Source organism: Dipodomys merriami, unplaced genomic scaffold (genome assembly GCF_024711535.1).
Source record: "Dipodomys merriami isolate MVZ:Mamm:240054 unplaced genomic scaffold, mDipMer1.0.p SCAF_15, whole genome shotgun sequence".
Taxonomy (NCBI): domain Eukaryota; kingdom Metazoa; phylum Chordata; class Mammalia; order Rodentia; family Heteromyidae; genus Dipodomys; species Dipodomys merriami.
The window spans coordinates 20,647,441-20,669,386 of NW_027202826.1; the positions used below are offsets into that span (position 1 = coordinate 20,647,441).

Genomic DNA, 21,946 nt, shown 5'->3' on the forward strand with positions numbered 1-21,946 from the left:
TGGAATAAAAATGTAAATATGAAATAGCAAAACCTGTGCTATTCTCTTTAAGCAGTACTTCAATGGAAATTTTTTAAAAGGCAATGCTTAGTTGGAAAAAGCAGAAAAATCTCCAAGGTTTCATCTTAAGATACTTGAAAAAGAAAAATAAAATAAACTCCAATGAAGCAAAAGAAAGGAAATTAAAGAACGGGAATTCAATCAAAGTCAAAGTAGAACTGTAGAAAAAAATATTAGCAACATTGCCAAGTATAAAGGGAGAGGGAGAAACACCCATTACTAATACTGATGTAAAATAAGAGATAACACTATAAAGATCAAAACCTTAGAAAAAGGATAAGAGAATACTATGTTCAACTCTATACATACACATTTTAAGGTGAAACAGATCAGTTCTTTTCTATGAAGCATTCAAAGAGAATTAATACCACTGTTATACAATGCAATATTTTGCAGTTTACTTTTGAGATCAGAATTGCTCTGAAATATGAAAAAAGAGGCAAGAGAGATAGAGAAACAGGCAGAGAAGGAAAAAGGGAGAGAGATGTGTGTGTGTTGGGGATTTAACTGAAGGTTTTGTGAATGTTGGTTTTCATACTAAAAAAAAAATCAATTTAGCCATATGCCAGTGGTTTACACCTGTGATTCTAGCTACTCAGGAAGCTGATGATTGTGGTTAGAGTTCCAATTAACCACCAAAAGCTAGAAGTGGAGCTGTGGCTCAAATGTTAGAGTGCTAGCCTTGTGCAAAAAAAAAAAAACCTAAGTGCCCAGGCCCTTCAGTTTAATCTTAAAACATCAATTTTATCTAAAAATTCATGTAAACTAATTAACTGGTGTAGAAAATGCATTGATAAACATTTAGCACATTAAAATACAAGAGAATTTCTCGTATCTGATCATTTACAAATAACCTCAAACTAATGAGTATCTTGTTAACGATTAGAAGATGCAAATTTTTCTCCCATGATCAGAATAATTCAGGAATACCCTTGGGAGAAAATATACAGCATTAAAACAATCATATCAGCCAATGTTTTTTGTTAGATATCTGAATTCTCATTTGATAAATCATATGAAAAAGCACATTGAAAAGTAGAGTAATAAAAATAACTACAAAACAATAACAACTGAAGTTGGAGGAATCACACTATCATATTTTAAGCCCTAGTAATCAAGACTGTGTACCTGGTACAGACATAGATCAATGAAACAGATTCAAGAGACCAGAAATAGACCTACATAAAGATGGCCCATTGATTTTTCAACAGAAGTGCAAAGGCAATTAAATGGAGACATGATAGTATTTTCACAAAATATTTTTGAGACAGTTGGACATCTGGAAGTCAGAAATTTACATTGTCCTCAACCTCGCGCTCAATACTCCAATTAACTTGGAATAAGCTGAAAATTTAGGAGATGACATGGAAAGAATCTTCCATTACCCATCTAAAGACAGAGTCCTCCAGAAGGTGTCAAGAGCATAAGTAAATAGATCACTAATGGACCATTTGCAACATGTATAGCTTCTGCTCTGCAAAAGAATCTGTGAAGAAGAGATTGTGGCTATAGGCTAGGAGATATTTGCCTATTTGACTAAGGATACATTCTCAAAATATCTTTAAAAAACACTTAAAACTTGGCAGCAAGGTAACTATTGTATGGAGAGCTCTGGAAATCCTTTGTTACAAAACCACCAAAAAACATGAACAGAATTGTCAAGATGAACACTTAATGAACATCTTTTAAAATTAAGCACAGACCAAACAAGTGAAGAATGATTTAGTCACTAACATCTGTGTGTCTCTAAGAGCACAGATTCCTTGAGTCTTGTGTGTTCTCCTCTCTCACCCCAGGGCTATAGTAAAATTCTGCCCTGCATGATTGGCGGTATCTCTGATGACTTAGCTCTGCTGCCCTGCTGGCAGGAACTGACTTTGCTCAGATGACAGAACACAGAAAAACCCATACCTGGGGGTTTTAAACAATTGGCTTTCCAGTGATAAACAGTAAGGGAAGGCTAACAATGTGGCAGTATTCTCTGTTGGAAAAGACAATAAAACTGCAGTACTGTTATAAACTCAATGGGAACATCCAGGGCTAGATAAAGCCCAGGCCTTTGAAAGTGGTGAACCTCTGTTGACCTGCAAGGCAGTGTGCATACACAAGGCTCTGCCTCCTGTCAGAGGCTGGAGGAAGTTCTTGAGAGCTACTGGAAACTGGATGAAGTGAAACCGAGCTGTGAATTCCCAGATGTACCCAAGCAGCCCCACAACACAGATTCAATGGACAAATGGTAGACCAACTTCCTTAACATGGCCCCTGACCTGTCACTGGCTAGTGGGTGAACCATTGACAAAGCTGACCAGAGGCAATGCTTGGGATGTTAAACCTAAGATTAAAAATAAGGAAAAGAAAAAAAATACTTCAGTGAGACTCTTCGAAGATGATGCTTTTCTTCTTTAGATTATAAGCTGAAGGAAATATCTGTGAGGATCAAAATGAATACTTAAGTAGGATGGTTGAATGTATATGAGAAGTCTGTATTCATGATACCATGCCAATGTGTTTCTCAGATCTATATAATATTCTATGACAAGCATAGCCTTTTAAACTTATAGAAGCTACAATAAATGGGATATTTCTAATTTTTTTTAAAGAAAAGAAAAATACAAAACCTGACCAGTGACATTATAGGTCACAGATGTGGGTGGAAACAGACTCTATAAAATTAGTTTTGGCAAGACACCATATAAATAAACAATGGACAAATAAACAATAGTGGAATGAAAAACTAAGGGACAGATCCCAGGCCCTGAGTTCAAGCCTCAGTACCATTGCAACTCATTTCTTAGCAGGGTGTGCTGATTTCCATGCCAGCATCTCACAGGAGTCAGTTTGGGTGGGAGGGTCTCAGGCTGACAGCTTGGGTAGGAGGGGTCTCAGGCTGACCACAGCTGGTCAGCTTACAGGGAGCCATATAGGAGTGGCCGGGTGAGTAATGATAGCAGAGAGAGTGAAAACATTAGAAGCAGAGTTTCGTGTTATCAGATAATATCAATTCTTCTTTTTGCTAATTTTGAAATGTATGCGTATAGACAACCATTTCTTTTCTGAACCCTCTCGAATGCTTGCTCAAATCAAATAGATTTAGTTCCAGATAAAAGTTGATAAAAGTTGATAAAAATGCTTGCTGAAATCAAATAGATTTAGTTCCAGATAAAAGTTGATAAAAGTCTCCTCATAGCAGATGAATGGAAAATATAATCTGCTGTTCAATAACATCAGGGAATTGCTGGAATGGATAAATGTTGTGAATCTCAGTGTGAGAGAGTTCTAAAGGCAGGTCCTGGATTTTTTTTTTTATCAGTAAACCAACAACAGAATAATAGCAGAGCAATGAGAAGGCATATGAACCTTCAGTTCATTTACACAGCCAGCAAAATTGTGGAAGAATAATCTTATCCTGTTTCCCAAAAGTTACATTTCTTCCTCACTACTAAACATTCCCCATACATAAATATAATCTATATGGATAGATAACTAGTTCACTATCTAGATGTATCTATCTATATCTAGCTAGCTCGATAAATAGATAGATATAGAGCCAGTTTTGGGGTTTTAACTCTGGGGGTCTTGCATGCTGTCCCTGGGCATTTTTGCTCAAGGCTAGCCCTCTATCACTTCAGCCACAGCTCCGCTTCCAGCTTTTAAGTCATTCATTGGACGTAAGACTCTCATGGGCTTTGCTGCCTAGGATGACTCTGGACCACACACTGATTGAGCCTGAAATAATTGAGTGACTTTAGCAAGAAGGAGTAAAATAAGGTATGGGGAAAAGAAATTTGGATAATCTTGTTGACTTTATCACATTTATATGCACTAGCTTGGAGATTTAGGAAAGTCAGGGTTATATTTAAATACGTTATTATTTTATTTCTATCTTTTATTGATTTTATTTTTACATAGATTTGCACTTTTAAATGTGTTTCTTTTCCCTTTGTAAAGAATTTTGGTTGTTTTTGATTATTTGAATTTGGAAAATAAATTCTTGAAAATATAATTTTATTTAAAATCGATTGTATGTCTTAGACTGAGTTCTTTTTTTGGGGGGGGGGGGTCTGGTCGTGGGACCTGAACTCTGGGTCTGGGTACTGTCCCTCAGCTCTTCAGCTCAAGGCTAGCGCTCTACCACTTGAACCACAGTGCCACTTCCGGCTTTTTTTTCTGCTTATGTGGTGCTGAGGAATTGAACCCAGGGCCTCATGCTTGCAAGGCAAGCGCTCTATCACTGAGCCACCTTCCCAGCCCTTAGACTGAATTGTTAGTAGTGTAATAATGTATGCACTGGTAAACTGTAACTCTGATATCAACTGAGGTTGTGCTGATTATGTAAGAGACAGCTCTGATTACATCTTAATCTGGGCTGACCTTGCACTTCACCCATTTAATTAATATGTCTATGTTCAGAAGGATTGACATCAGATGTAGGTGTCACAAGACAGATGCCTTGTGATGCTAGGCACAAGCCTAGCAAGTATAGGCCCTGAATTCAAATCTCTACATCTCCAAAAGAGAAAGAAAGAAAAGAATTGATAGTTACTGATTCTAAACAGAACTCTCTCAGTTCACAAAAGCTATCATTTTACTGGATACAAATGAGATCTTTTAAAACCCTTGAATAAGAACTGTAAATGATGTAAAGGTTTAGAATACATTTCCTGAAAGAAATATTGCCCAGAATAAAGCTTTTAAATTATTATTTTTATACATAATTCAAAGATATGAAATAATTGACCTCGGAGTAACCCATATCAAGTTCATGATGCGGGCTAAATGATGAGTCAAGTGAGGACTGTAGCTGTAATAAAGAATATTAATTGTTTGGGCAGTGAGTCCTCTCAGAGACGAGGTTGAATCAGGGCACTCAGTTCAAACCAATAACAAATTAACCAATGCATTTTTATCATAATATTCACAACGTATAATTTACCACAATATGTTTAGAAAGCCTGTTTCTATACTAAGATCTCGCTATATCTCATGTTTGTGTACTGTTATCTATTCATAATCTATATCCATAGACTTCTTTAAAGGTTTTATGAAAATTTACATAAATTCCTTTGTTAAGAAGCAAAACAGGAGATTTCCAGTGAAATATTGAAGAAGAGGGTGGCTGGTGAGGTTTGTTTCAAAAACCTTTAGCTAGAATTGTTTCTTAGTTCAGTTAAATATTTCTTTAAAGAAAAATATTAGTTCAGTTAAATAGTTCTTTAAATAAAAAATGTGAAGCAATTTTGCCATTTTCCATAAGGCATTCACATTATTAGATGAAATGCATTGTTACTCCCTTAAGGTTTACCAGTAAGAAACAGTGAATGTAATTCTGAAATTAAGTATTCAGGACAAACTGAACCATGTGTCCTGAAATTATCTTTCATTATATGTTAATAACATCTCCCTATGGTTTCTAACTTAATCTCAAAATTGTGTTGAGGAGATGAAAAAAGATATGTTTGTGTCAGCTGCTCTATTAATTTTCTACTTCTGTCATTCTTCATTGAAATATAAGTACCTTATATTCTGCATACATGCAGAACCAACTAGCAGTCTTAAAGGTGATGACTTTATCTTCATAAAAGTCTTCGTAAGTAGTTAGGAAATATAATCGCGCGGCATTTAAGTGGAGAATGCATCCAAGAGTGGACTGATTTGAATGCTGAATGTACCGTGATCCTGGGAAACTTAGTATCTTTTTCATAAGTGTTTCATCCAAATGTTTTATTTCAGCATGGCAAGTTTGGGGAGAATATTTCAGTGACAAGAAGTCCATTATTAGTCAAGGAGGTCAGGACAGTGTGAAACTGGCTGTTCAGACAAGAAAGAGGTAGGTAGAATGGAGCGATTGACCCACACGAAAGCACTTTTGCAGGGATTTGTGTTATGAGAGTTAGACTGGAAGCTGTGACTTCATATTCAAATATTTGGTAGTTATTTACAAAGGGAAAAGTGGAAACAAGCAATTCTCCAAGTGTAGAATGAATGCTGAACATTTCAAAGGAAATGCCTTCTATTATAGCAAAATATATGACCATTAGCCTGCAGGTCTCCATTCACAAGCTACAGGGAATTATCATTATGGGAGTTATTGGCAGTCCTTTTGAAGTCCAAAATTTCTAAGTTGTAGGAAGTTTATAAGTGTTTTGCTGTGGCTGGAAGAAAATCATGTCTCTCAGTCAAAGCTGATTCTCTCTCCCAAGGATCTTCTTATTTTAGGCAAAAAAAAAGAATTGATTTTTTTTCCATTTAGGTTGAGATCATACAATTCTGTTTGAATCAAATGGGGGTGGAGAATATTTACAAGTAAATATATGAAGTATTCACCTTACATTCAAAATGATAAATTCCTTTATTAATGAGGTCAAACTAGGTTTTTTTCTTCCTTACAGTTATTTTAGTAAAGCATTAATTGTTGATGAAAATATAATGTTGGTGAGTCTATACTAATAAAAATGTTTCTTGCTTAAAAAAATGATAGTAAGTTCATATAACTGTAGCCAAAGGTATCATGACTTACATTCAGTATTGGCAGAGTTAACCTTGCAAAGTTTAACCTAGAAAATGACTACAAATACCTCAGTCAATTTTCCCAGTTCTTATTAGATAAGGTACCAGTGCAGAAAGATTCCATTGTAGACAGTTTTAATAACTTACATTTATATAGTCTTCAAATCTAAGCATCTTTGAAGGGATTTTCCTCCACTTCTGTAGTTAGTTTATTTATTGGTATTATAAGGGTGATGCACAGAGGGCTTACAGTTACACAAGTCAGCCAATGAGCACATTTCTTTTTGAACAGTGTTATATGTCTTCCCTCACTTCCCCTAGTTTCTCACCCCCCCTCCCTTCCCCACAGGTTGTGTGTGTCATTTTCAACATAGTGTAGAGTGAGTATCACTGCTGCATTTGTTCACACTTTGTCCCTCCATTTCTGTGCTTCCCCCTTTGTATTTCTTTTGGGGAAGTTTTTTTTTTTCCAGTTCTGTATTTTTTTATTTCTCTTTTCTGGTCAGATAAGTGCATTTTTTTTCTCAGGCATTTTAATTGTTATTACAAAGGTGATGTACAGAGCAGTTATGATTATATAAATAAGATAAAGAGTACATTTCCTCGTGAACAATGTCATCCCTTCACCCAAACCCTCAAAGTTTTTCCCCTCGTGTCCCCACCCACAAATTGTATAGTTCATTTTCAACAGTGTCTAGAAAGTACCACTGCTACACTTAGAAATACTTTTTAAAGGAGACATTTTTTCAGTACCTGAAATGAGCATGTTTCAGCTTCCATAGCAAATCCTGTGCTATACAATTTGTGTAGTTTTAGTGACATAAAACTTTTACTTCTATGAAGAAGTAAAAAAGAATAAACAGTTTTCATTCATTTCAAAACAGGAAGTATAATGAAGTAATATTGAATTATAAGTTTAGAAAATTCTCCGAAACTATTTCAAAAGTTGGAAAAATAAACTCTCTTCTTTCTCAGAATTGCGATACCAATTTCAGAGGTACTAAATTTCTATCGACTTTTATATTGCCTCATTATCACTTCAAAAAAAAAAGATCGTGAGCATTTTATAAATTTATAAGCTAACACCTCTCCCCCTCACTGCTACATAAAAAAATGCACATGCTAACAAAGTTTTTTTTTTTTGCAAAGGAAAAGAAGCCAAAACTAAAATAAAAACAAAAAAAGATGTGCAAACCAAAGATAAAATAGCAACTATTTGGTGGGAGAAGATGAGAGACAGTTCTACTTTTTCCCCGAGTTCTGGCTGGTTTTGTTCATTTTTGCATTCACTTTTTCTCCCTGGCAGAAATGCCAGACTAAATATGTGTGAAAAATCAGAGACAACAGGACATGGGAAATTACTATTTTAGAGGTTTTTAAAAGTATGATTTTAGCCTGGTGCTGGTAGTGCATGCCTAGGTCTTGAATTTAAGCCCCCCAGGACTGGCACTAAATAAATAAATAATAAAGTTCCATTTTGTGTTAATTGTCTTCATCTGGGACAACAAACCATCATTCACTCAGCTTAACCTGTGGAACTGGTCTGTGAAAAGTAGTTTCTGTAGATTGCTGTTACTAATATCTTTGTGCTCAGTATTTCAAAATAATGAATTTTTTGCACTTATGGGAAATTTTATTCTTGTGTTTTTTCTCATAACAGTAATGGAATGTAGTGAAAGTTAAGAACCTCATCTGATTGTGAATGTAAAACAAAGGAACCTTTTTTTTTTTAACAGAACATTGAGGCCACACGCTTCTCATCACTTCTTATACACCTGCCAGTCACAATGCTGAACACTGTAATCACCTAGAGCAATGGTTCATTTCTACCAAAACATTCAACTAAAATGTGACCTGCTTTCTGTAACAAATTACCATTCGCCAGGGGCAAATGCATACAGAATTACAGACGTCTGTGGTTCTTTTGATTATCTGAGTCTCTCAAAATCTCCCCCAACAATTCAGGAACATTCTGAACATTTTTTTTTAAACAACTGTACAAGTGTGTGCCTCATTTTTCAAAATCACGTATTCCTTGCCTCTAATGTTTTTCATCTTCTGAAAGATGGTTACACCCTCAAGATGTTCACACTTGATGGCCTCCCCGTGAATTCTAACTGCGGACCCACAGTTTGGGTGGGTGGGGGAATCCTGTACTCTCTGATTGATGACTCCTCTAAGACTTGGAGAAGTTGGCTTTAGAGTAAGGTTAAAGGTGGGGTCGGATGAGACAAAGAGAGAGGAGATAAGGTCGCATCAGCACTGCCCGTTTCTCTACCAAAACAGTGACCAACAACAGAGAAAAGGAAGGGCGAATAATAATAACAACAACAATAATAATAATAATAAATTTTGTGGAGAATATAAATTTTTCTTGATTGTTCATAACGATCGGAGCAAGTGGGATGGTATTTTATATGTCTTGCTCAGTTTGTTTTCCTTGGCAATAATGAGAGGTCTTTAAATCACCCTCCAATTGGTCTTTTCAGTCCCTCTCGATACTTTAATAGGGTTGGAGTGGGAGAGATCAGGAAAACAGAAACAGGTGCAACTCCCAGTTCCTCTGCTGTTAAAGACCCCGTAAAAAGTCTTTGGTGGCCTTACTCCAAAGGGGAGCTCTTCTCTGTCTCCTCTCCCTCCCTCACCCCTCCCCTCCCCTCCCCGGGTCTTCTCCATCGCACTCACCTGTCCACCGCTATGGCGGTCATGGAATAGATGCTGGCGAACACGGCCGTGATAGGAAAGAAGTTCTGGAAGCGACAGTAGTTGGCGCCGAAGTACCACTCGCTGTGAAGCGCGTAGATGAAGTTGACCAAGGTGTTGAAGGCAGCCATGGAGGCGTCGGAAAAAGCCAGGTTCACGAGGAAGTAGTTGGTGACCGTCCTCATGCGCTTGTGCGCCAGGATGATCCAGATGACAATGACATTGCCTAAGACCGCGACGGCCACCACCACGCCGTACGCCAGGGACCAGAGCGCGATCCTCCAGGACGGCTGCACGAACTGGTTGGTGAGGTTGGCGCGGGGCTGGGAGGGCGCGGGGGTCGCCGCCAGCCCCGGGGAGGAGGAGACGTTGCCGGTGTAGACGAGCAGATTGAGCCACTCGGGGCGCACGGCCCCTGCGGCCGCCGCGACCCCCAGCCTGGTGGCGCTCAGGTTCCCCGGGGCGTCTTCACCCATGCCCCCGGCGCCCTGGGTCCAGGTCTCAGCCGCTGGGAAAGATGCCATGGTGCCGTCCACCCTCCACCCCGATCTGTAGCCCTGAAGCTCCCCACTGAGGCGCACCCCTCGCCAGGATGCGAGGAGTCGGCTGCTGGCAAGTTCTCTGCCCCTTGGTGACTTGGGGTAGGTAGCCGCTTGCCTGTTAAACGATGCTGCTCTTGAGCGGGCAGATGAAGAGGACCCGAAGCCGAGGAGTTTGCACCTCGTGCAGAGAGCAAAGACTAGAAGGTTCCAAAGAATTAGGGGCTGTCCCCTCGGGGTGTGTGGGGTGGGGGTGGAGGGTCAGATCCGCGCTCCAGCAGAGCTCCCAGACGCCAGCTGCAGAACTGGAGATCCTGCGCTGCGTGCATGCTCGCTTTATAGTCTCCTGGAGTCAGCCCCCCAGTCTCCGTGACGTTGTGGGGGCGCAGAGCTGACGAACCCCCGCTTCTCGGGCTATGATTGCACTCCCTTTTCTCCTACCCGCCTGCCCTTTGAATTCCATCCGCTCCCCAGCCAGGCATCTCCACTGCAGCTGGAGCCTGGAGTGGCTGATGCGCGCAGGGAGGGCTGGGGCTGCACGTTCTCAGCTAGAATTACAATCTTGCCAATTCTGTGTCCTCTCCTTCAACTCTAGGATTTTGCTCGGAGACACGGATGGTGGCATACACTTTTCTAAACGGATTACATCGTTCTCCTGTGAGGTGAAAGGAAGATCTCAGATCCCAAGAGGGATGTAGCCGGCAACAGGCTACAAGGAAGCGCGCACGTTCTTTAGTGCCAAAGACTTTGGGGATTTCATTCAACTGCCTGCTCCTGTGTTTTTATATTTTCACAGCTCTGATTTCTTTTCATTTGCTTTCCATTTTCAACGTCCACCCGTTCTCTTCTTTCTCTAACCTTTGCCACTGGAAATCAAACCCTTTCATTCTCTCTCCCCTCAAGCAGACACAAATATGATTTTTTTCCCTTTTGCTTTCCTTCCTGAAGGATCTTTCCCAGGTTAAAATTGTCTGGCACTCAGAGGGTAAATCATAAAAACCTCTGAGATGTAAGTTGTTTTGAATGACTATGAGATTTAGGTCTCTGCCCAGAGATCAAAAATGCATCTTCTGAGCTAGGTAAAATGGGTATAGTTGGTTTACATGGCTTTGGGGATTTGTGTCCTTGGTGTTCGATTTTGAACAAGAGGACACATGAGAATCTTTTTCGTTAAAATTTTAATTTTATTTTTTTATCTTCTTACAAAGGGATTTCAATTGGATGTGACAATTTATGGGTACAATGCATCATGATCAATACCACCCTTCCCATCAGTCTCCACCAGTCAGTGACAATCCTGAGGATTGAACGCAGGGCCATACACTCTGGCTTGGCTTTTCCCCTTGAGGAAAAGCTCTCTGCCATTTGGACCTCACTTCCACTTCCTTTTTTTTTTTTTAAACTAGTTAATTGGAGTTAAGAATCTCACAGATTTTTCTGCCTGGGTTGGCTTTGAACTGTAATTCTCAGATCTGAGTAGCTAGGATTACTGAACTGTGCATAGGAGCAGGTAGTTTGAATCAACATAGATCTCACAGGACATTCCTAATGATTGGAATATTCCAGGGTAAAACTCTCCATTATTAGTCTTTTGGCAATTTTACAGGTACTCAGAGATAAACAGTTTCTCCTAAGTACACTACACCTCAGAAAGCCTCAGGTTCCCTGTTTGAAAATTAATTTGTGTGTGTGTGTGTGTGTGTTGGTCCTGGGACTTGAACTCAGAGTCTGGGTGCTGTCCCAGAGAGGTTTTACCTCAAGACTCTCACAGAGCTGGGTGTTGATTGCTCACTGTAATCCTAACTTCTCAGCAGTTTGAGATCTGAAGATGATTGTTCAAAGCCATTCTGGGCAGGAAAGAGACTCATCTCCAATTAACCTCCAGAAAACAGGAAGTAGAACTGTGGTTTAAAGTGGTAGAGCACTAGCCTTGAGCAAAAGAGCTCAGGGACAGTGCCCAGACCCTAACTTCAAGCCCTATGGTCAGAAAAAGAAAAAAACAACAAAAACCACAGTACCCCTCCCCCAAACAACAACAAAAAGAATCTCACAGATTTTCCTACCTGGGTTAGCTTGAAACTGTGATCCTCAGATCCCAGTCTACTGAATAGCTAGGATTATAGGCATGAGCCTCCGGTGCCTGGCAAAATTAGTATTTTTAAAAATCGAACAAATTGCCTACCTATGAGGTTTAGGAGTTTCAATGGATTTCCTCCAACAACATAAGGTAGGAGAAAGACCTCAGTAGATACTGGAATTATGGTTGTGCACTATATCTGAACATTTTCAGGTGAAATGGATCCCAGTAGTAGTGACAAAGAGTAGCTTGTGATTCATAAATGTTCTGCCTTCTTAACTTTTCTAAGTTAGAGCCCAGTCTTCACAAAGAAGGCACTTATTATGCACAAGGGTTTGAAGGTAACTGGTGCGAATAGTGTTTCCTTCTTAACATTCTTCACAGCCAGATAGGTACTGCATGGGAAAACCTCATAACAAGTACACTGACAAACCCCTGGTTCTCAATAAATTCATGCTGAACATGACAGTTATCAGAAATGACTTCCTATTTCTTCCCAGAGAGGCCCACGAGAATATGTGATCGTTACTAATTACTAATTATTAATGACTAATTCTGAGTAGCATATTGTAGGTCTGTCATTCTGATGACACTGATACAGACAGAATCATATGAGAAATGATATGACCTGACCAGAAAAACAAAGCAAAACCCTAAGTGATATGATGGAATTAGGATTAGATACCATGAAGGAATGTAAAGAGTTTACTCTCTGAGCAAGACACATCTATCTGTATCTGAATAGCAGTCACTGTTTATTCCTGTCCTGATGGGAAAAATGTAAAGTACTGGGAGTGTAGTCACCAAGCCAGCCATGAGCACAGTCCTCACGGAGCTGGTAGTCTAGCAATATTTTTGTCACTAAAGCAGGGCTAGAAATAAACATAGGAGATACAAAAAATGGGCATATTTAACAGTGTAAAGGAATGTTACACTTGCTTGATTCTGAATTCTATCATCCTCTCTCTCCGTGTGTGTATATATACATATATATGTATGTATATATATATAGGTATATATATATATACATACATATATATATATATATATATATATATATATATATATATACATCTTAAATATCCCAAAGTAAAGGCAGAGCTACCAGAAGAGTATATAGTTTGAGAATGAACTTTATGAAGGAAGAGCTAAGAATAATTTCCTGTTGAAAAGGTTTTCCTGAGTAATCTACCCATTAAGTAAGCTCTAGATTCTGAATCCTGTTATTTGAGCTCACTAAATTGTGTTTTTGAAAAATATTTCCTTATCCTCTTTCTCTTAGCATAAAAACTCCCTAAGTCATAGCCCAGGCTCACTGGAAGGAGAAGCAGAAGAATGCATGGAATGTTAGAAATCACCAGATGTCATTCTGAGAACTCAAACCTATTCTCTGGCTTTTGAAACTAGAAAGTCCAATGAATGTCCTTTCTTGCCTAATATGCTGCAAATCGTCTTCATTTATGTGGCTGCATACTTTTTATTTCTAATAATCAAGAAATGTTTATGTATTTTATGATGGTGTATTGTTTTGACTATATGCTTTCTAAATTTTGTATGTTAGTTATATTTTGGCTTTCAATGTATACTAGAAACATGCTCCAGTTATTTTACTGGTGATTTAGAATAAGAAAATAAAAAATGGAGAGGGTGAGTGGGGTTTGGGAGAGATAGAGAATTATGGAAAGGGTGACATTGATTAAGATGTATTATACTCATAAAAGGACTTGGTGAATTGAAACCTCTTTGTACAACTACTTAAAATAAATTTAAAGTAAGAATATAGATACTTGTCATATGTTAATTATTCTTTCCTCTCTTCACAACTTGACAGTTAGTGTCTTATAATTCACACTTGAATTGATTTTAACAGGCCTCTCCAAAGAAAGTCTAACATGATAGTATTTCATGTAATGTTGCTGGCTAGTGGATAAGCTATTTTGGGGAAGAAGTTCTTGTCTAAATTTCAGATATATGTCTCTGGCAATAATAATCTATTTGACAGTTTGATCATTCTTTTTCTTTCTGTGTGTCTAGTATTTTTCCACTAAGATTAGGTTATTTTTCAGGGCTTTATGTTTGCTATACTAGCACTATGCCACTTGAGCCATATCCCATCAGACATTCTTTTCTTTTTCATCTATTTCAGATCCTCATAGTCTAGTACTCTGGCCCTTCATTTACATTTTTTCCTTTGATATTTGCTTAGAGTTATTTTGCATTTGAGTTGATTGGTTCTTACCTTTGCACTTGGACCACTGCCATCTATAACAAAACTATAAGCATTGCTAACAATCAATCAATCAACACATCTTTGCTTAATTGTACATACAATCACATCTTGAAGATTTTTTTCTTTCTAACAATCAACTATGCAAATCTACAAGCAGTTCCAATTTCCCAAATTTTTATCTATTCCTTGACTCTTCCTATCTGTCTTCCTCCCTCCCTCCTTCCATCCCTCCCTCCTTACTTTCTTCCCTTCCTTCCTTCCTTTCTTTCTTCCTTCCTTCTTTCCTTCCTCCCTTCCTCCCTTCCTTCCTTCCTTCCTTCCTTCCTTCCTTCCTTCCTTCCTTCCTTCCTTCCTTCCTATCTTCTTTCCTTCCTTGTCTCCAATTTATTTGACAAAGTCTGTCACCCACACATTTCAGCATTTTTATTTCAATCTTATTTTTATCATGTGTTACTATTTCAGTGATAGTCATTTCTTTCCTTTTAAAATTCATTTTTCCTCTTTGATTTTTATCAGGTATTTTTTCTTTTTACACTCTCTTCAGGATCTTATATTTGTTTCCCCCTCCTTTTTAAAAAGAATCTTTGCAGTAAAATTAAATAAACATTTTTCCCCAAGCCCCTATCAACTCTTAGGATCCAGGAAGCAAATTATTTTCTTTAGTATTGAAGCATACCTAGAATTTGCATTAGGGAAGGGGATTTATTTTAGCACAAGGTTTTAGAGGTTTCTGTACACCATGATAAGGAAACCGTGGTGAATCAGAGGCAGAGTTATTCAACTTATAGCAGCTGGGAAGCAGCTGAGCAGTAACAGAAAGGGTTCAGGACAAGATCCCAAGGGGCTCGAGCCCAGAGTCACCCACTTCCTCTACCCAGGCTCTACTGTCCATGCATCCAGCACCTCCCAAGAGTTTATTCAATTTTTTTTCTCTTTTTGGTTTTGGTTTTTATCTTATTTGTTTTCATCATTTGATTAAGGGAAACATTTTATGGGAAACAAACAATGGTAGTATATATGATGGGTACCAAAGAAAATATAAATGATTTGTTTTTGTTTTGTTCTGCAGTACTGAGGATTGAACCCAGGGCCTCAAGCATGCTAAGCAAGCAGCTCTGCCTCGTGAGACAATCCCTCACTCACCACACCAGTCCTTCTTTACACTGCAGAATCTGGCCTTGAATCTGTTCCAAGGTCCAATCTGACCTTGTCTTTCCTTGCATCAGAACCCTGATGTTCAAATTATCTCTGGAACTATCTTCCCAGGCACACTCAAGGATTGGTAAGAGGCTTTACTATCTCCTAGGCATCGTTTAGTCTAATCAAATTAAAAATGAAAACGAGCAATAGCACTGTAAAGGGGGATATTCTTAGGGGGTGGGGCTTACAAAGAGGGCCAATAAAGGTTCATATGGTTCAAATAGGTTGTGTAGATAAAAACAGAACAATAAAATATGTTGAAATTGTTTTAAAAAGTGGGAAAGGAGGCAAGGGAGATTGACAGAGACTGTAGTTTGATTGGTATTTATTGTACATATGTTTAGAAATGTCACACCAAAACCTCCATTCATTATATAATTAATGCATGTAAACAAATAAACAAATAAATAAATGCCACAATCCCCTAATGTTACAAATCCACTAACTTTCTCTACCATTCCCAATGCTGCTGCTTTCTTAGGTCCATTTCCTACTACTTTTCTTGCAAATTCTATGACAGCCACATAATAGTTTTGATTTTAGTCAGGTTTTTTTTTTTTGCCAACCTGAAACATAAAATCAGTGCCATCTTCAGTTTGCTGAAAACCTTTCACTGGAGAACAATGAGGTTCCTCAATATTCCACCCTCTTTATCTCCTTAACATTTCTACTCCCTCACAATGTTTGTTCTTTTCACTATTTGCAGTTATCGGCATTAGTCCCAGCCTACTATTGTATATCTCATTTATTTGTAATTAGAGTATTTCTTCTTAGAAAATACTTTAATTCCTTTACCTTGTCACTTGTTCTGTAAATTTAATTTTATTTATTTCTTTTAAAAGAAGGAGCATTCCATCATAGAACAATATAGCAGTATTTTGGGTTTTTCCCCCCCACACAAAATTCAATAGTTATAAACTTACCTGTTTTCTTAAATTATAAGACATTAAAGAGTAAGACATGGATTTTTCTTAAGCTGATTAGCATAGAACTTGCAACAGATATTTTAATGGATTTGCTATGTGCTTAGCATATCATCTCTCCTTCCTGTTTAAAATATGCAATTGATAGCCCTCCTAAATTGCTTAAAGAAACATTTAATTTATGAAGGCCTGAGCTTTCATAAATAAATATTATTTCACTTATGTTGTATAATTTAAATTAGAATTTTAGAAGTTGACTTGCATTTTAAATTGTTAGGAATAAATAATTTTATGCTTTGTGTGTAGAAATTCACTGGACTATTTCCTGCTAGAAATAATACATTTGTCTACTAGTCTTTTTTCCATTATTTGAGAGACCTTTACTTTTTACCATTCACCTAAAATCATATTAGTTTTTATTTATTTATTTATTTATTTTGGGTCCGGTCGTGGGGCCTGAACTCTGGGCCTGGACGCTGTCCCTCAGTTCTTCAGCTCAAGGCTAGCACTCTACCACTTGAGCCACAGCGTCACTTGCGGCTTTTTTTTCTTTTTGCTTATGTGGTGCTGGGGAATCGAACCCAGGGCCTCATGCATGCAAAGCAAGTGCTCTACCACTGAGCCACCTTCCCAGCCCCTAGTTTTGTTTTATTAGTAGTATGTGGTTACTAAAACAAACTTTCATAGTCCTGTGCATTTAATAAAGGGGAGGAACTTATAAAATAACTTTTATGTATACATACTATTGTAATGTAATTCAATAATTATAACAAAGTACATTAAACACAGAATATCAACTTTTGTTCCTCTTCTATATAAATTGTACAAACAGAAATATCCTGAACTACAGTTGTGAGAATTAGTAGAATATTGGGAGTAAGTCTTGATTTCCTTACATTCCCTGTTTTCTGTTACACCACAAATCCAGTAGCTTACTAACTCCAGTAGTGTAGATTCATCATTCTTAGCAGTTTTATATCCATTTTCAAAATTTCCATTCCCCATTGGGAATGGAATGCTTTGTCTCTAGCTCTAATCCTTATCATTCCCTCATAGATTTCCTGACAGTTCCATAATGGGTCATCTTTACTTTAGTCAGCACTCCTTGATTTTATTACTGGGTAACATTACTAAAAGATTTGCTGTTGTTACATGCTTAAATGGCTTAAAGAAAAAAATTTGCTCCTGTGTTCAAAATTTATCAGTGATAATATCACTGATTCTTGTGACTATATAGTCAAGCATGGGGCTTGAACTCAGGGCCTGGACACTGTCCTTGAGTTCTTTCGCTCAAGGCTAGCGTTCTACCATTTTTAGCCACAGCTCCATTTCTGGTTTTTTGAGTGGTTAATTAGAGATCAGAGTCTCATGGGGACTTTTGTACCTGGGCTGGCTTCAAATCGAGATCCTCAGATCTCAGCCTCCTGAGAACCTAGGATTACAGGCAGATGCCACCAGTGCCTAACTCTTGGGTATAATTTTAACAAATAGAATATCTAAATATCTATCTGTCTCTATCAGCTGTCTGTCTAAATACATGCATGCACGTGCACGCATGTACACAAACACCCATATACGCACTTCTAGTTTGTATTAGAAGCAGTGACTTTGTAAAAATTTCCCATATGCAGTTAAGTGAGAAGATCTTGCAAAATTTTAATGGAGTAAAAGTACAAAATTCTATTACCTGGTTGGGGATGTAAGCCATTCAATCATTTTGGAAGTATAATTGCTTCCCTGGAATCTCCAAATGAATCGCTTGTGGGGATTCTATTATAATCAGTTCCTCAGGGGTTTCTGCTACAGAAAAACAAATCCATTTTATTTTTTATAATTATCTTTCCTTAAAATATATTGTTTTCATAAAATAATGAAATTAATCTTTCTTCCTTTCCTCATTTTTGTTTACTACTTTTGTCTTGAATCACTTCTGTTTCAATCATAAAGAATGAATCATCATTCCTGTAGATTACTTCCTCTGATACATAGGCTTGGGAAGAGATGACCCATCCAGCCTAGTTAAGAAGAATAGAGAGAGATCTTTGAAAAACAGCAATGTATTTTGAGTAGGTACAGTATTCCTCTTTCTCCAGTATAGTTTTCATTTTTGTAAAAAGATCAGGATACCATGAATGCTTACAATCTTGGATTTATGAGCAGGGCTTTCTTGCAAACTTTAATTGGAGCAGCTTTATATCTATTCTTGAGGGAACAAATAGGAGGTCTTGCAAGAACTATCTTAATGCTTGCTGAAGGTGGTGACTTCAGTGACTGTAAACTCTCTACTTGCTTTACCTTTTATAGGTTCCACCAGCTGCCAACATTAACACACTGAGAAATACATGTTCAGCACACAAACCTTCATGGAACACATACAAACAAAACTCAGGGTCTGGGCACTATCTCTGAGCTCTTTAGGGCAAGGCTAGCGCTCTACCACTTGGAGCCATAGGACCACTTCCAGTTTTCTAATGGTTAATTGGAGAGAGGAGTCTCACAGACTTTCCTGGTTGGACTGACTGATCACAATTCTGAGTAGCTAGTATTACAGGCATGAGCCAGCAGCTCAAATCTCTTATTAACTACATTTTAGTATGAATTCTACACTTGGTTCATATAGCTACCATTTATGGATTATTTATTCTGAGAGGCATTGCATTCTGTAGATCTCTCTTATCCCAACAACAATATAGTGCTGAAGTCCCCATTTACAGTTAAGAAAATAGAAGTTTAAGGAAGTTTTTCCCCCAAACTAAAGGATGGTAAATGTAAGAAACACTGCACAGGTATATAGTTTTGTATAAAAGAATCTCATTGTGATAATTTCACATGTGCATATAATGTGCCTTGATCATATTTATGTCTTACTTATTCTACCTTCTATTTGTTCTTTAAAAAATGTTCATGAGTTCATTATACTATTTTTATATGTGCATATATTGTACTGTCATCACATTCTCCCCCATCATCCTACTGGTTTCCTCCCAGAGTCCTCTTTTTGCATCTGCTATATGTGTATATGTTTATCATATGCATACATCATATATCTACATTCTATATATGAGAGTAAACATGGTATATTTCATTTTCTGAGTCTGAGAGGAAATGATGTCCTGACTATGACTACAATAGTTCAGGAAATATGACTAAGAATTGACAAATGGATTTTAATCAAATTGTAATCTTTTGCACATTCAAGGAAGCAATCACAAGAATAAAGAAAGAGCTTATACAACAGGAGGTAATGTTTGCCAAGCATTCATTCTGACAAGGACTTAATACACAGGAGATATACACATAAATATATACATACATAAAATATGTGACTCAAAAACTATTACCAAAACCCAAATTAGTCAATAAATAACTGATAAGAAAATGTTTCAAAGACAGTTAAGGACATATCCTATGTCATTCACTGAATATAAGGCTATTGTATCAGTTTCATGAGCAAAGTTGCACAGTTGCATAATCACAGAGAGGAAAAGGAATTTAAAGATCCTTACTTTTACTGATACCAGTAGTCATAGTTGAGTTTAGTATCATATGGTTTATTGTTTTATATATCTATATTTATCTATTTGTATATCTATATTGTTCATATAACTTTAAAAATGTAAATTATTTTTACATGATCTGCTTTATGAGAGAATCGAGGAAGGAGACAAAGTGATTTCTGAATATGATGATGTAGTAATGCCATTACTATAGGATCTCTTAAGAATAGCAAATCATTGTTAATAAAAGTCGGTGTCTGCATTTGTTGTAACAAAATCTAAAGTACAGACTGCTCCCAAGGCTTGGGCCTCCGATCGCTACTCTATTTGTACTCACCCTCAAGATCTTACTTGAAGATTATAAGCATGAGCCACTAAGATTATAAGTATGAGCCACTAGTGTCTGGCTGTCGTCATCTTTGATTCTTCTCTCACATAGAGCATATCTAGCCATCACAATTTCCAGTGATGTGATGTTAACATAGATCATTGGCTTGATTGAATTGTAAGATAACTAGGATCTTGGAAAACACATCTCTGGGTGTGTCTGTGAAGGGGTGCCCAGAGACAATTACATCATGAAGGCTCTGACTCCATCACTGCCTCTGGTGCCCATCCTCAACTACATAGGAGGTTGAGATCTGGAGGATTATGGTTTGAGGCCAGCCTGGGAAGCACATTGCCAGACTCCATCTTCAAAATAATCAGCAAAATGTGGGGTGTGGTAGATAGACTGTTGGGAGATGACGGAAGTAGAGTGTAAGATCTAGTTTGAAGTGGGTCATGGGGATGGGAGAAGTTCTTTCTTTCTTTTTTTTTTTTTTTTTTTTTTTTTTTTGGTCAGTCGTGGGGCTTGAACTCTAGGCCTGGGCACTGTCCCTCAGCTCTTCAGCTGAAAGCTAGCACTCTACTACACTTCTGGTTTTCTGGTGATTTATTGGAGTCTCACAGACTTTCCTGCCCGGACTGGCTTTGAACTGCCATCCTCAGATCTCAGCCTCCTGAGTAGCTAGGATTACAGGCATGAGCCACCAGCACCCTGCAAAATAAAACTCTTATAAATTAAAAAAAGTCAGCGTCTGCATACTTATTGTCAAATTCCTATTGTATATTCAGAGATTACATAATTTCAGCCCATCTCCTATTTCTGATTTCTAACTATATCTGAGGAACAGAGTAGAGTATATGTTTTAGAAACAGATGTTTGACTGGGGATTCTGTTTATTTAACCAGCCGTACCATATTTTTAGGTTCCATTTCATCTTCAAAGTATGATAATATTTAACATTTTATTAAATATCCACAAATAATAATGATAAACCCGTAGTGCTATATTAATTCAATTTGGCCCATAACTACAGAAAATTATTTTGACAGAAACAATAGCTAAATTAATTGAACACTTCATACATCTAGGAAATGTCCAAGCATGTTATTGTGTTTCTAAACTCATTCAAATTTTTATTATCATATGTTAGTTGTAAAAGGAGGCTTCATTGGGACACTTCCATGCATGCACCAATGCACCCTGATTATCTTCACCCCTTTTACCAGTCATCTCTATCCTCCTTCTTAAAACAACTTCAACAGCTTTTATTGTTCTATTTCCTACAGGCATATGAAGTACTATGACCATATTTATCCTTCCTTCCCACTAATATCTGCTTCCAACAGAGGTTGTTGTACTTTATGTCATTCATACTTTTACTGTCTATTAATTGCACCATGGCATTTCACCATGGCATTTCGCTCATGCATATAGTATATTTTAATCAGATTAACCATCTCTGTTCCTCTCTTTCCCCTTTTCCTCTATTGTTCAATAGCTTTCAGTGAGATGCCGTCTTCATACCAAGATGCATTGTATTTTGGTATTAATCCATCCCATCATTCTTCTTATCTTTCCTCCTTATTATTGCAAATTTTGATTTAAAAACTGAAACCTAAGGAGATTAACTTATCCCAGTCACACATAATATCTAGGAAACAATAGGAGGGAAAACTGTATTGAGAATTTGGATTCAGAGTCTGGGATCTTAGTCGTATTATAAAAGCTTTTCAAGAAATAAAATAAACCCATAAAACAATTGAGTTCTCTGGAGACCTCCAGGCAAAGCCAGAGAACTCAATCTGAATTATTTATAGTGGGTCTGAAAAAGTGCGAAAGTAACTAATAGTGAGAGAAATAGTGGGAAACAAAGTCGCAGCTG

General features: G+C 37.5%; 1 protein-coding gene across 1 annotated transcript in view; it reads right to left on the minus strand.

Annotated features, from left to right (window-relative positions):
- Tacr3 (tachykinin receptor 3) overlaps positions 1–10,406 on the minus strand; it is a 50,813-nt gene extending 40,407 nt beyond the window's left edge. Inside the window, exon 1 of the mRNA XM_070022380.1 lies at positions 9,253–10,406. Within this exon, the coding sequence (XP_069878481.1) occupies positions 9,253–9,794 (542 nt within the window). The 5' untranslated portion in view covers positions 9,795–10,406. The remainder of the gene's footprint in view (positions 1–9,252) is intronic.
- Between the last annotated feature and the right edge of the window lie 11,540 nt (positions 10,407–21,946).